At 51.6% G+C, this 14,996-nt stretch overlaps 2 protein-coding genes across 3 annotated transcripts; both read left to right on the top strand.

The window, feature by feature from the left end:
- Positions 1–3,382: 3,382 nt before the first annotated feature.
- Gapdhs (glyceraldehyde-3-phosphate dehydrogenase, spermatogenic) lies at positions 3,383–12,688 on the top strand. Its single transcript, XM_027941311.2, has 11 exons — positions 3,383–3,449; positions 5,529–5,706; positions 6,937–7,033; positions 7,197–7,303; positions 10,028–10,118; positions 10,197–10,315; positions 10,723–10,804; positions 11,096–11,247; positions 11,416–11,578; positions 12,416–12,513; positions 12,616–12,688. The coding sequence occupies exons 1-11, from the start codon at positions 3,383–3,385 to the stop codon at positions 12,686–12,688; spliced, it is 1,227 nt and encodes a 408-aa protein (XP_027797112.2).
- A 375-nt stretch (positions 12,689–13,063) lies between these two features.
- Positions 13,064–14,956, top strand: Tmem147 (transmembrane protein 147). Of its 2 annotated transcripts, XM_027941346.2 has the most exons (7): positions 13,064–13,286; positions 13,359–13,428; positions 13,961–14,020; positions 14,105–14,241; positions 14,381–14,465; positions 14,562–14,683; positions 14,767–14,956. In XM_027941346.2, exons 1-7 carry the CDS (start codon positions 13,210–13,212, stop codon positions 14,888–14,890), a joined length of 675 nt encoding a protein of 224 aa, XP_027797147.1. In that variant the 5' UTR covers positions 13,064–13,209; the 3' UTR covers positions 14,891–14,956. The 2 variants fall into 2 exon arrangements, with proteins under 2 accessions (XP_027797147.1, XP_071460542.1); XM_071604441.1 differs by lacking the exon at positions 13,359–13,428 and having other exon boundaries at positions 13,247–13,286.
- The last annotated feature ends 40 nt before the right edge of the window (positions 14,957–14,996 follow it).

Genomic DNA, 14,996 nt, shown 5'->3' with positions numbered 1-14,996 from the left:
TGGGGGCCAGGAGTTCTTCCTCCCTGCCCTCCTCCCCTGGGGCCTCTGAAGCCCTGACCCAAAGCCCTGAGTGTTGACATATGGACTCGGGTTGGAGAGGGAGAGAGCTGGGAGTTGGGCTGAGGGCTGAAGAGGAACACTGGAAGCCAGATCAGGCGGAGGCTGGTGGGTCTGCGGCAGCCTATCTACCCCGGAGCTAGTTTGAGGGGAGTGCTCTCGAGAGCCAGTGGGTGGGTACAGTTGGGTGCAGGGGCGTAAGATATTTGGGTTTTGATGCCAAGGATGACACTGACGGGGGGGGGGGGGGGGGGCGGGGGGATTGCTAGTGGGAAGGCCAGGCACACAGGAATGTGTAGGGCGTGAGCAGGTGCGGGTGGCAGAGTATGTGTGTGGGTGCCCAGGTGTGGTGAGAATCCACACGTGTTTTTGAGCTTTGTTCAAATCAGGGCACAAGGCCCACTCCCCTCAGAGGACCTAGGGTTCCACCCCAGATCCTGGACCTTGACTCCACCCAGAGCCAGCCATCCCAGGCCAGAGACTCGGAAGTTTCTGCCCTTTTCCAGGCTCTGCCAACAGAGGCGATTAACCCAGCCACCTGTACAAACCTGAGCTTCTGTTTCCTAGTTTCATGCTGCAGGGACAAAGGCAAATCCCCGGAAAACCTCAGGTGTGGATTATCACCCTCGTCTAGTCTCTGTGAGGGAACGTCCCACGCACTGCTAGTGCCCTACCCAGACCCTCTCCACACAGGGGCTGCCACTGGGCTGCCCAGCACTACTCAGGCTCTGCAACAGTTAGTACAGAATGACAAATGTTTGTTCCCTCAGGTTTAGGTAGAACTGCTCAAAAATTTTCTGGATCTTCTTCAGACTTTGAGAAGATATATGTTATTGGCCTAGTTGGATTTGCCATCTCCTCTTCCACCAGTTTTGATCCTTTATATTTTCTAAGAAAAATTTCAATTGCACCTACATTTTCAAATCTACTACTACGACGTTGTACAAAAAAAATCAGTCCCGTTTCAGCCTTGGTTCTGTTTGTGTTGGGTTGTTCCCCCTCCTGGATGGTGCATGTTAAAAGTTTGACCCTCTTTGTTTGATTAGCCAACTGCATTTTGACCTTCACTCATTCAAACTGCCTCATCTTTTCTCCAATTTATTTTGAGTTCCACTTCTCCTAGGTCATCCAAGCAAGAGAGCTTCACCAGTTCCTGACACATGGAGGTCACTCTGGCAACCTGAGTTCCTGTGGACATTGAGGAAGAAGATTATGTCATTCGGTGACTTTTTGCTCCCACTTCTTTCTCTGGGATGGTGACTCCTAACTGACACAAACCCTCACACCCCTTAAATCTTGATCACAGCTGCATGTCAACTGGCCCTGCAGGTGAAGGTGTCTGCCTATGAGTCACTGATGTGCAAGCAAGCCCCCGCCCCTGGGGCTTTGGGGAAGAAGCCATTTGTCTACCTGTTCTTCTCCAAAACATTCATTGAAAGCCTGCTTTGTTCCAGGCACTGTTCTAGGTGCTGAAGCACAATGGTGAACAAAACAGATCAGAATACATTCCCCACGGGGAGCTTAGAGCCAATGGGGGAGATATGGAACCAGTACCCCATGAGGAACTACAAGAAAACCTACAAGGAAAAGGCTGGATGCTATGAGAAGATATGACTCGGAGGCTGCTAAAGCAGCCTAACCCTAACCTAACCTAACCCTAACCCTAACTTAAAAGACTGGGAATCAGAAGCAACCTGAAGGCCACATTTGTTTATTCATTCAAGTGCAGGCCTACATTGTTTTATTTGTTCTTAACTTTATTGTACTTTGGAGATACTACATGTTTACAAATCAAAGGTTTGTGGTGAACCTGCATGGAGCAAGCCTAACAGTGCTACTTTCCAACAAATTAGCATTTTTTTTTTTTTTTTGTATACCAGGAATTGAGCCCAGGAGCACTTAACCTCAGAGCCACATCCTCAGCCTTATTTATTTATTTATTTGACACAGGGTCTTGTTAAGTTACTAAGGCTGGCTTTGAACTTGCGATCTTCCTGCTTCAGCCTCCGGAACTGTTGGGACTACAGGTGTGTGCCACTGTGCCCGGCAGCGTTTTTTAATAATAATATATTTTAAAGTTAAGATATGCAGGGCTGGGAGTATAGATCCATCCTAACAGCATATGCTTGGCATGTGTGAGAACCTGGGTTCAATTCCCAGCACCTCAAAAATTAGGATATATACATTGTTTTGTTCAGACATCATACTCTTGCACACTAATTGAAAACAGTAACAGAATTTTTTATTTTTGATTTTTAGACAGACACAATGCCTTTATTTTATTTATTTTTATGTGGTGCTGAGGATGGAACCCACACAGGTAAGGCAGGTGCTGTACTGCTGAGCCGCAACCCCAGCCCCACAGAAGTTTTATACACACTGGGAAACCAAAAAATCTATGACTCACTTTATTGCTATATTTGCTTTATTGCAGTGGTCTGGAACTGAACCTACAATATCACCAAGGTAGGCCTAAATTATGCTGAGCAAACACCTTTCAAGTGTCCAACACTCTTGTAGTCAATAAGCTGTAGAAGTGACAAAGATGACAAGGCCCTTGCCCTTCTAGAGTTTAGAGTCTGGTGGCAGAGAAAATTGGCATGGAAATAAATGAATAAAAAGATGATATTTAGCCATATGCCATGAGGGAAATAAAATTATAGAAAGCACAGCTCTAAAGTATTTAGGGCTTTTTGTATGCTGCCAGGCTGGTCTGGACTCTGGGCTCCAGCGAGTCTCCCACCTCAGCTTCTCAGGCTGCTCCACGGTAGTTTTGCATATTAGAGCATCCGAGCTGGGATGGGGAGTCACACGCAGGGATTCCTGGAAGATGGGCAGAGACTGTGGTGGGTCGGGTGGGGACGGACAGTCACTGGGAAAAGAGGGCATTTTAGATGGGGAGTCCCAAAGGGCCTGGGGCATGCCAGAAAAAAACGGCATCTGAGGGAGGCCATAGAACAGCCACGAAAGGACCTGGGTGGGGCTCTCCAGGCATCTCCAGGCTTAAGGAAACCGCTAGGGAACTCTCCAAAGGTCGGGGAGAGGGGGCCACCAGGTCAAGGGAGAAAAGAGCTATGAGTGCCCGTGTGAAAATGTGGGTTCCAGTCCAGAGCCCACGGGTGCCCTTGGAATGGTGGCGCACAGGGAGGTCGTCCCGCAGCTCCAGGCGGGTGGGGCGGCGGTAGGCCCAAGTGCTGCGGCCTGCGCACTGCCTCCTCTGTGACGTCACTGGGCACCGTGACATCTTGCTTAGAAGCTCTAGACCCGGTGCCCCGCAACTCAGTAACATCACCGCAGGTCCCGGGGCGGCTAGGCCTAGGACACCATGTCGAAACGCGACATCATCCTCACCAATGTCACCGTTGTCCAGCTGCTGCGACAGCCGTGCCAGGGTGAGAGAAGCTGCGGGGAGACCCCCATACGCCCCGCTCGCGGCCCATCCTCCTGGGGTCGGCAAAGGGGGGGGGGCCGCCACGCATCCGCGAGTCCCCCTCCTCCAGGAGCCGCTTTCCTCCCGGCCTGCGGTGACCACAGAGGGGAAGGGTTCTTTGCCCGCTGAGTTGGCAGAATTTTGCGCCACGAGCAGTGGGTGGGAAGGGCAGGGACAGGGACAAAGGTGATGAAAAGAGGGTAGGTGTATGAGGGGCAGTTGAGGGAAGGACCGGGCGGGTGGGCTTCTGACAGTACACTGATGCTCCCTTGCATCAACCAGCCAGAAAGGGGCCGTTGCAAGCGCTGGTGGATTTGTTCTCCTTGTCCTGCACAAAGGACCAACATTTCAACCCTCTGGGGCCGCAGGAATCACTTTACAGGCACACCTTCACCCAGACCAGTGTGCTCACCGTCCTCATTTCAGAAGGACAACCAGAGGTTAAGAGAGGGCAAACCATTTCCCAATCTCTAACCAAGAGGCAGAGATGTTGGTATTGCACCCAGAGCCTGGGGACTCCAGACTCCTGCTACCAGCCACCAGGCAGTCCTGCCTCACCCAGCCAGAGGTGTGTGCACACATGAGTGCATTCACACACACACACACACACACTCTCAAGCCAGATAACCCCATTCCCTCCCCTTCCTCACTTCCCCCAGGTGGAGGCTAAGGGAAGCCAGGGCATGGTGGGGTAGATGGGCTGGGGCAGCCAAGTTTCCCCAGGGCTCCAGGATCCGGGAGCCCCAGTGAGACACAGCACCAGGGGGCAGTTTTCTTCTGAAAGTTTGCTGGTTGGGCACAGACGACCACTTTTAAACCAGGACACATCTCCCCTTTGATGACAGCCGAAGAACCTCCAGGAGTGCAAACATCCCCAGTGAGCAGAGGACCCCTGCTCCCCATAAGCATTGACTAGTTCCTTATGAACCCGCACTGTTGCTGGAAACACCCAGAGTGCAGCCTCAGGCCACAGGTCTGTGGCAGCAGGGAGAGGTCAGGGGGACAAGTAAGCCCACTGGCCCCCAGCTCCGGTCCCACCACTGCCTGGGGTACTTTTGATTCCAGTTGCCCAAAGCAGCTCCCACCAACACCCTCCACCCCTTTCCGGCCTCCTCTCTTTCCCTTCACAAATCCTCCCAGAGTCTGACTTCCCGCCCTCCTCTATTAAAGTCAGTGCTACTCTGGTCTTGATCTCACTGAACTCTCCCAGTAGCCTGCAGAGGGTGGGACATGACACCCAGGAAATATTAACTTGCCCAAGACCACACAGCGGTGTGACTGAGCCAGAGCTGGCATCCAGGTCTGATTTCCAGCTTGAAACCCTCTACCATCCAGGTCCCCTGAATGCACCTTAATTCTTCCTCCTTCTTCTTACCTGTAGCTCAGGTGGATGCTCATCTCCAGGCACAGGTGTTTAAGCTCAGTCTAGGAGTGGGAGTGAGGAGGTAGGAGCCAATAAGAGTTTCCACTTGGTTTGTATAATACAGTCTATCTCCTACACTTCCACGAGGGTAATATCCACCTTGAGTTCTTGTTAAAAATGGGATTCCTGGGCCTCAGTACAGACCCTCTGAATTAAGATTTTTGTAGGAAGAGGCCTCTCCCAGTAAGTTTTATCATCAGAACAGTTTGGGGACAAGTGGACTAGATCAATTACAAGTTTAGGAAACAATCTTTGAAATACTAACATGTGGAATATTTTCTAGGCTGTCTCCTCAACACTACACATATTACCTCATTTAATCTTCACAGTGATGGCTGAAAGAAAGTATTATTTTATCTTCATTTCACAGAAATACATCTCCAACCAACCGCTAAAAATACAGAATCTCCAGAGAAGGGGCCCTGCCGTTGATATTTTAAAGCCACCACACCTCTTGCTCATTTTCGTGGGTCAAATGGGTCAGGAAACATGGGCTACATAAGTGGCCACCAGGGGCCAGGAGCCAGCAACCAGTTCTGGGTGACAAAGAGGGTTCATTCTCCTTTACAAGGTGCGAAGCTCATGACCTTCCCCCCCTACTGTCCCCCTTCCCCACAGTGCCCAGACCACCACCACCCGCATGTGAGCCAGAACCAGAGCCTGAACCTGAGCCTAAACCACTGCCTACAGTGAAGGAAGAGGGAAAGCCACCTCCCCCGCCTCCTCCACCTCCGCCTCCACCGCCACGACCCCCCAAGAACCCTCCACCTCAGGAGTTGAAAGTAGCCATCAATGGGTGAGTCCACCCTGGCACCTGAGCTATTGCAGAAGTCACAGGCCTGGGAATCTCCCCATTTCTCACCACCATGGCTCATTCTGCCAGCCCAGAAAAACAGCAGGGAGTAGAGGAGACAGGGCCTGGGAGAGCCCACACTCTGGGTGAAGACAGTAATCAAAGAAACAGGAGAGTTCACTGCTGTGTTCTATCAACATACAGACCTCAGTGGTGTAAGGACAGAGAGGGCAGTCAGGGAAGGTCTCTGGCCTGCAAACCCAAGGTGACATGAAAGGGAGGCCTGGTGACAGAAAGCAGCCAGGGGGTTGGGGTTGTGGCTCCGTGGTAGAGGGCTCACCTAGCATGCATGAGGCACTGGGTTCTACCCCTGGCACCACCTAAAAATAAATAAATTATTGTGTCCATTTACAACTAAAAAAAGGCAGCCAGCTGGGTACCTTGCTGGGGAAAAAGTCTTCCCAGAAGAGGGACAGCAAGGGCTCTGGGATGGAAGAGGCAGGCTCAGGGTGTTTAAGGACAGCCTCACAGTGTAGCAGGTTTAAAGCCAGCAAGCGGGAGGGGAAGGGAGAAGGTATACCAAGCAGGGGTTTTACTGATAGACAGTTGTGGAGGTTCTCAGGCCAAGAGACAAAATCTAACTTGAATTTTTAAGAGATCCACCCAGCTAAGATTAGAGGACAGGGTACAGAGAGGGAGAGGACGCAGACTATGCACGTAAAAAGCTGGTGAGCTCACATGCACAAGAGATGACTGTGGCCTGCAAAGAGGTGACTGCCTTCTTCCCTAAAGTGGGTACTGTCACCCAGTTCCCTTGAGTGGGCCCCCTCCCCTTAGTTGGTTTTCTGTTGCTATAACTGGGTAATTTATAAAGAAAACAAAATTTATTTTTTCCAGTTCTTAAGGGTGGGAAGTCCAAGGTCAAGGGGTCACATAGAGAAGGACCCTTCTTGATGGTAGGGAAGAGCTCACATGATGAGACAGAGGAAGCATGCTAGCTTCAACCTTTCTTCCTCATCTTATAAAGCCACTAATGCCATCATGGGGGTCCCACCTTCACAACTTCATCTAACCTTAATTACTTCCCAAAGTCTCACCTCCAAAAGCCACCACCACCTCTTAGTACCTGATAGTGGAATTACATTTCAACTTGAGTTTGGTGGGAATACTGAAACCACAGCATCCCCATGACCCTTTTCTTTCCCACCCCCTCCTCTGCCTGTTCCTGGACAGATTTGGCCGCATTGGTCGCCTGGTGTTGCGAGCTTGCGTGGAAAAGGGAGTTAAGGTGGTGGCAGTGAACGACCCATTCATTGACCCAGAATACATGGTAAGCAGCAGGTACAGGAGAGAGCCAGAAAGGGTGGGACTGGGGTGGGGAGGGGGTTCCAGTATGGAAGGCTCCCTGCTCCAATGTGGAACCTTCACCCAGGTTCACTCCAGGGCCGTTCACTTTGCCCCTCCAAGACTAGAGTCCATTCTGTCTCCTGCAGGTGTACATGTTTAAGTATGACTCCACTCACGGCAGATACAAGGGGAATGTGGAATGCAAGAATGGAAAGCTGTTTGTGAACAACCAGGAGATCGCTGTCTTCCAGTGGTAAGGGCAACAGGTCTGATACATGTCTGCAGCACAGTAAGGCAGAGGATTCTAGCCTCACATGGGTTCATAATTCCCCAAATTGTGTGTGTATGCTTCTGGTACTAGTCTGGAGAAAGGGTTTCAGAAAGGTCCTTGACCTCAAAAATGGTTCAGAAACACTAATCTTTAAGATGCCCCACTGTGCTCCAGAACTGTATTTAACACACATTTGCACATCTTGCCACAGGCCTATCAACTCACCTTGTCTACAACTCAACTTTAACCCCCAGACCACTCTCTCTGAAGAGCATGACTGTTTCCTTCCACTAGGGTTCTACTCAGGAGCCTGAGGCCTTTGTAAAACATCCAACGAGCCTGGTAAATCTCACAGTAGCTTCTCATCATCCACAAATTAGGTCCCAGCTCCTGATGGGCCTCACACACACTGCGCACCCCACCTGCAGCCTTTTCATCCCCTTGGCCATACTAGCCACCCACCTCTTGGGATCCTGAGCCTGCACCTCTCACACCCAAACAATGCTAACTTCAGAGTTCCCACTTTACACAGTTCCTGCTCATAGTAAATTTCACTCTTCTTTAAAAGATAGGTTCTATAAGGCAAAAGCAGTAACATTACCTTAGTATGCTTCAAATATAAACATTCTCAAATATCAAAAGAATCAAAATCTATAAAATGGGAAATATTACACCTACTTAACTTTCTAATATAATGAGCCACTGCTGATCCTGTGGTTGCTTCAGCCTCTTACATATGTACACGTGAGCACGCACACAGGCGCCATCAACCCTCACAGCCTCCTGCAAGGCCTTCAGCCTAGTTCTCCTCCACGCCCCTCTCCAACGCCCTGCTGGTCTTCTCCAGCACTTAGCACAAGCTGTTTGCACGTGCATTCTGCCCCTCCCTACCCTTCCCAGTTGGGTGACCTTGGGCAAGGGATCAAACTTGCCCAAGCCTCAGTTCTCTCATGTATCCGATGGGGATAATGATCATGTCCTCCACTGCAGTAGCTGAGAGCTCCAGTGGAGTTAACAGGCATTTGTGAAACACTTGGAAGGGTGTTTTCCCACAAGTCTGCACCTACTTGCAGGGAGAGCCCTATTGGTTTGCGCTTACTGTTGTTGCTTTGGCACTAGCAGGTACAGGTCCTGGCCCATGTGGTCACTCGTTACTTCCTTGAAGAATGAATGGAGGGGCTGTAGCTCATTGGTAGAGCTACATGTGAGGCACTGGGTTCGATCCTCAGCATCACATAAAAATAATTGTGTCCAACTACAATTTAAAAAAATATTTTAAGAAAACAGAATGAATGAAATTCTCACAATAATCCTGTAGGCAGGAGGGAGGGCCTGTGATGGGCTGGGGTCTTTTGAAGGCTGACTCTGTCCCATGCCAGTTCAGCAATTGCTATAGAAGAAATTGTTTAAGTGCCCCCAACTTGGAAGGTAGAAAATGTGGGACATCAGAGAAGAGCGAGTTGGGCCAGATAATGAAAAGTGTGGACTGAGAGAGCAGATGACTGAGCAGGGAGAGAATAATCATGTGCCATAGCCAGGGAGAAGAGGAGAGGCTATTTATTCATTTATTCAGGCAGCAAAACTAGGAGTGCTGACCTGCACCCTCCACTGGCTCTTCTACTTACTCCCTTCCTCTCTGACCTGACTCTGGCCCCTGCAAAAAAAAAAAAAAAAGAAAAGAAAAAAGAAAAAGAAAAAAAAATTACAATAGTACTTACTTCTCAGGTCTTGAAGGTTAAATGCAGGTAAAAGCTCAGAACACAGGCATATGACAGGCGTTCAAGTAAGTGTGTGCAGAATGGCTATAACAAAACTACACTACCAACATTGATTGACTGAAGGCCATGGCAAGAAGCAGGCTCAACAGCAAAGGAAATAGATCCTGCCCTATGCTATGGAATGGTCTAGACGACAAATTATAGAATGGTCTAGATGCAATTATAGAAGCCAATATCCCTGATATTTATGTAAAGGATGAGACTAGCATACAGTTGATTCATTCACTGCTTGCTGCAGCCAAGAAGAATATTGTAATGGTAGATATCCAATGTTTAAGATACAAACATTTGTCAAAATGTCATGTTATGTAGATTTATATAACAGGGAACAGAAATCCTCCTTCACTATTCTACTATAAACCACTTGCCACTGCTAGTCACAGGGCTGTCTCAGCCACAATGCTCCAGGGCCACTCTCGGGATGCAGGTGTCTGTCTTCAAGGACTTCTTGGTCTCTGACAGCAGACTCCCTATTGCAGGAGCTAGGTGGCCAAGACAAAAGGGGCTATGAGGGCTCCTGGTGAGGAGGTCAGGGCTGGGGACCAGAAGGCCTGTCACAAGGTACACAGTCCCGGCAGCATTATGCTGAGCAGGTCTGAGCCCACGGGGCAAAGCCAGGTATAGTCCCCCTAAGGAAGTCAGGCCTGAGTTGGGGAAGTAGCAGCCTATACCTAGGCACAGCCCGGTTGGTGCAGGCAAGAAAGGAAAAGTGGTCTACATGGGGACAATGATGAAAAGGCCAGCAAGATGGCGTCCGTTTGGGGTAGCTAGGTGTGTTTTGGGGGTAGCTAGGGGTGAGTTGCATGGGACAGGGCAACAGGTGACTGCAGACCAGGCAGGAGGTCTTTCAAATGGTGAAAGCTGTGTACACTCTGAAGGCGAGGCCACGCAGGGGACACTGACTCATAGCCCTTCCACCCCTCTGCAGCAAGGAACCCAAAGAAATCCCCTGGAATTCTGTCGGGAGCCCCTACGTGGTGGAATCCACAGGCGTGTACCTGTCCTTAGATGCAGCTTCAGTAAGTGGGGGACATGTGCCCAGGGCTGGCTGGGGGGCACTGCACATAAAACACCTGACCCCTGGGCTCAATCCCTAGGCACACATCACATCAGGGGCCCAACGTGTCGTCATCACCGCACCCTCACCGGATGCACCAATATTCGTCATGGGTGTGAATGAGAAGAACTATGCCCCTGGCTCCATGAACATTGTCAGGTAACAGGGGCAGCAACATTCTGAAGTGTGACAAGTGCCTGCAGGACATGCCAGCCTGTGAAGAGGAGGGACTCACACTCCCTGCCCCCACTCCCACCTTTGATCCCTGGTGTTTCTTTCACATCAACCTATTCCTGCTTCTTTATTCCTAAGTCTCACCAGCCACAATGTTAATGTCACCCTGAAACTACCTATTAGAAATGCACAACTTCTGGAAAACATGCTTAGGGAGCTTCCCCTAGGCACCAGCGGTGCCTCCTTAATCAGACAGCACCCCCACTGAGCCCTTTTGTCCCCATCCTGACTTTTCACAAAACCAGACCTGGGTGCAAACCCAATAGGGTCAGGATGAAGGGGTGGCTCTGCAAGTCAGCTTACAGTGCCCTTGTACACCTGGGTCATTGCAGCAATGCATCCTGCACCACCAACTGCCTGGCCCCCCTTGCCAAGGTCATCCATGAACAATTTGGAATCTTGGAAGGACTGATGGTGAGTTGGAGCTAAGGGGTGAGTTGGAGCTGAGGCGGGAGGGACGACAAGGAAACCCCCCTTCTTCTTCCCAGACCTTGCTTACAGTATGTATGGAATTAGCAGGGAGAGTGGTTTCAGAAAGAGGCCCAACAATGGAGAAGCCTTTTAACAATGTTAGTCCTCTGGCCTGTACATGCCTCTCCTGTGGTCTGTGGTGATGGCCCCACTGGCCTCCACCCCAATCCTAAGAGAAGGAGGCATGGGAGCTTAGGAGTAGGAAGGCCTCACCTCAGCCCTTTCTTCCCCAAGACCACAGTCCACTCCTACACGGCCACCCAAAAGACAGTGGATGGACCATCAAAGAAGGCCTGGCGAGATGGACGGGGTGCCCACCAGAACATCATCCCAGCCTCCACTGGGGCTGCCAGTGCTGTGGGCAAAGTCATCCCAGAGCTCAAAGGGTATGAGGACAGGATGCTGCAACCAGGGGGTGGGGACACACCATGGGAGGACTGAACTAGCCCTAATTCTTGAGGGAAGAATAGGGATTGGCCATGCCCCAAGGCAATAGGCAATGGAGGCAGAAGTGCTTGGGCTCTGACTCCCACCCCCAATGTGGGATTCTCCAGGAAGCTAACAGGAATGGCGTTCAGAGTGCCAACCCCAAACGTATCTGTTGTGGACCTGACTTGCCGCCTGGCCAAGGGTGCCCCCTACTCAGCCATCAAGGAAGCCGTAAAAGCAGCAGCCAATGGGCCCTTGGCTGGCATCCTTGCCTACACGGAGGATCAGGTAGGCAAGGGCTGAAGAGACTTGGGGGGCACCCTCTGTGGAGGGGTTGTGATTTCCACTTGCTCAAAAGCTGCTTTCATTGTACCAAGGTAGGAAATGCAGGGCTGAGAAAACAAGACTTCCCTGCCTCAGGATTTTTGCACTAGTTGCTCCTTTGATCTGTAACACTTTTCCCCCGTTTGGCTACAGGTCTGCCCTCACTTCCTCCAGGTCTCTACTTCAATCCCCCTCCTCTGCAAGGCTCCCTCTCAGGATGTTTTCTGTGGCTCTTTTCGTCACCAGAAACTTTATTTCATTGTCACTATTGGCACCAATAGCATGTACACTCCAAGAAAACAGAAATTTAAGAACTATCGTTTCACTTCTGTAGCTCCAGATGTATCCCTGTGCACAATACATGTTTAGTGAACCAAGGACAACTATTACTCCCATTTTTCAACACTTCTTTAGAGCCAGGTATGCCAGATGCCTTTCTTGAGTTGATGTCATATGCCTTTTCTATGCATCAGCCTTGGTGTTGGGCCTTGGTGCTGTGCCTGGTTTAGATCCTGCAGGTCACCCTCACACAAAAGCCAGGTTCTCGTTTTAATGGCATCAAAGCACCCCCACTGTTGAAAACCTTTCTGTGGCCTTCCACCACTATAAGCTCAGGCCTATGTGTTTGCAGTTCCTTCCACTTAAGACACTGTTCTGAGGGCCCAAGTCGACGAGATCTTGGTAATCAAGACACAAGCTCATGGTCCCCTCTTAGATGAATGTATGGGCAATGTGTCTAAGAGCCTGAGCTCTGGGTCCTTCTCTATTACCCACCCTTATCTTTGAAATTCTGACGCACAGGTCGTCTCTACGGATTTCATCGGAGACTCCCACTCGTCCATCTTCGACGCCAACGCTGGCATATCCCTCAATGACAACTTCGTGAAGCTCATTGCCTGGTAAGGAGGAAGAGGTCAGAGTACTGGAAGGAGAGAGGGGGGTAGGCTGACAGGTGGTCGAGAAAGCAACTCCCTTGACCGCCTCTTTCCTTTCCTCTGCAGGTATGACAACGAATATGGCTACAGTCATCGGGTGGTGGACCTGATCCGCTACATGTTCAGCCGAGAGCAATGAAAGGAAGGCCCCTCCTTTGCTGCGCCAAGCTCGGAAGTCGGAATCCCCCCCCCCCCCCCCGGGAAGGACGGCGCGCGGCGTGAGGGCTTAGCGCTGCTCGGTCAGCGGTGAAATAAAAACCAAAGTGCTCATAGCTGCGCCCCTCTCTCTGCGTGGGTCACGGCGGGTTCTAGGCCGGGTTTCCAGGTCCGCCCATGGACGAGGGTTGCCGCTGGGCTCTGAGCCGGATTCCACTTATGGGAAACGGGGACCCACACGCAGCGTGGCCAAAAAGGTGTTTCAACAGCGTTCCACTCTGGAACCCTGGGAAGCGAGATCCGGACGCGGGCGCTCTGACGTCACGGCGCGCGACGCCTGGGTCCGGACTACCGCTCCCAGAAGGCCGCGCGCGGGCCGCGGCCAGTCCAGTCAGGTGGGCGCCAGGACCCTAGCCCGGCGAGAGCGCCGGTGGAGGCGGGAGGCCCGTGTCGGAAGAGGTCGCCTGGCGACTCCCGCGCGGGCGGGACCGGGCGGCCGGCGACATGACCTTGTTCCACTTCGGGAACTGCTTCGCCCTCGCCTATTTCCCCTACTTCATCACGTACAAGTGCAGCGGCCTGTGAGTGCGGGGCGGGCGCGGGGCGGAGAGGGCGTGGGGCCCAGGCCGACCCCTCACCGCCCGCTTCTCCAGGTCTGAGTACAACGCCTTCTGGAAATGCGTCCAGGCCGGGGTCACCTACCTCTTTGTGCAGCTATGCAAGGTGAGGGCCGCCCGGACCCCACGTGTCTGGCCCCCAGGCTCTCCAGACCCAGGGACCCGGCTCTGCCGCTGTCCCCCCACCGTGGGATCGCTTTCAGGACTCCGCATAGGTCCCTTGGAGTATGGACCCCAGAAGGGGTGGAACCGGAGATGAGGTCTTGAAGCAACTTTTTCTTAGCGCTTTTCGGTAAAAATTGAGAAAACCTCGGTTGTAGGATTGGCACAGAGGTTTTTTTGGTATGGTTAAGAGCGATAACTAACCCCGCCGCGTGTCACACGGGGCTGGTAGCACTTCCCGAGTTGCCACCCCAGCACCTCTATACCTTATACCCCCTGTGAATTTCCAGCCCCCACAGACACCAGACATTTACCTTCTATCTCCCGTAGCCCTGTGATCTTGCCACTCTCTCCCAGAAAGACCCCTGGAATCTATAGTGTCCCGCTTTTCACAGGAACATTAACTTCCCACAAAACACATAGGTGGTTTTTTTCCCCCCTCACCTTGAGGTGACCTTTCTGCTTTCTGTTCTCAGATGCTGTTCTTGGCCACTTTCTTCCCCACCTGGGAAGGTGGCATCTATGACTTCATTGGGGTGAGTAGGGTGAGGGAGGGACAGGAAGTGCACAAGCGGGGCTACTTGGCCCTGTGCTTACTCATGCCTCAACCTAACCCACAGGAGTTCATGAAGGCCAGCGTGGATGTGGCAGACCTAATAGGCCTAAACCTTGTCATGTCCCGGAATGCCGGCAAGGGGGAGTACAAGATCATGGTTGCTGCCCTGGGCTGGGCCACCGCCGAGCTCATTATGTCCCGGTGTGTGTAGCAGCCTGGACCCCATACTATCCTAAGAAAGGACACTTGGGTGGACAGGGATGCTGGGGGAGGGGGTGGCCTCAGTCTGGGTATCAAGGATGTCTGGGTACCAGAAAATCCCTCCCTTTGCCTTCTTCAGCTGCATCCCCCTCTGGGTTGGAGCCCGGGGCATTGAGTTTGACTGGAAATACATCCAGATGAGCATTGACTCCAACATCAGTCTGGTATGCAGTCCTGCTCTCCGTGCCACATATACCTTTTTTCAGTGGCCATATCTCTCCCCAAGGCCTGGCCCCAACTTCTTGCTTCCCTCCTGTCAGGTCCATTACATCGTTGCCTCTGCCCAAGTCTGGATGATAACACGATATGACCTGTACCATACCTTCCGGCCAGCTGTCCTCCTGCTGATGTTCCTTAGTGTCTACAAGGCCTTTGTCATGGAGTGAGCTCAGGGGGCTTTGAGGCTGGGTCCAAATGAGGGTGGGTTTTCTGGTCTCCTTTCCTCATTGTGATGTTTCCCCACAGGACCTTCGTCCACCTCTGCTCCCTGGGCAGCTGGACAGCACTACTGGCCCGAGCAGTGGTAACAGGGCTGCTGGCCCTCAGCACTTTGGCCCTGTATGTCGCCGTTGTCAATGTGCACTCCTAGGACTGGTGACCTTTTCCCTGCCTCTCTCCAGGTTGTTTTAGTGAAGTAAACAGTATTTGGAAAGTTGTTTCTGCCTCTATTTCTCTCAAGAACTGTCTCCCTATAC

Source organism: Marmota flaviventris, chromosome 18 (assembly GCF_047511675.1).
Source record: "Marmota flaviventris isolate mMarFla1 chromosome 18, mMarFla1.hap1, whole genome shotgun sequence".
Lineage (NCBI taxonomy): Eukaryota > Metazoa > Chordata > Mammalia > Rodentia > Sciuridae > Marmota > Marmota flaviventris.
The sequence above is the reverse complement of the archived record's forward strand: the minus strand, read 5'-3'. Positions and strand labels throughout refer to the sequence as shown.

Excerpts from the sequence above, each read along its gene's own strand:
- Tmem147 (XM_027941346.2), top strand. The coding sequence starts at position 13,210 with ATGACCTTGTTCCACTTCGGGAACTGCTTCGCCCTCGCCTATTTCCCC. Across the intron at positions 14,021-14,104 it reads GCATCTATGACTTCATTGGG|GAGTTCATGAAGGCCAGCGT; the intron begins GTGAGTAGGGTG and ends CCTAACCCACAG. Across the intron at positions 14,466-14,561 it reads TTGACTCCAACATCAGTCTG|GTCCATTACATCGTTGCCTC; the intron begins GTATGCAGTCCT and ends CCCTCCTGTCAG.
- Gapdhs (XM_027941311.2), top strand. The coding sequence starts at position 3,383 with ATGTCGAAACGCGACATCATCCTCACCAATGTCACCGTTGTCCAGCTG. Across the intron at positions 3,450-5,528 it reads GCTGCGACAGCCGTGCCAGG|TGCCCAGACCACCACCACCC; the intron begins GTGAGAGAAGCT and ends CCTTCCCCACAG. Across the intron at positions 11,579-12,415 it reads TTGCCTACACGGAGGATCAG|GTCGTCTCTACGGATTTCAT; the intron begins GTAGGCAAGGGC and ends TCTGACGCACAG.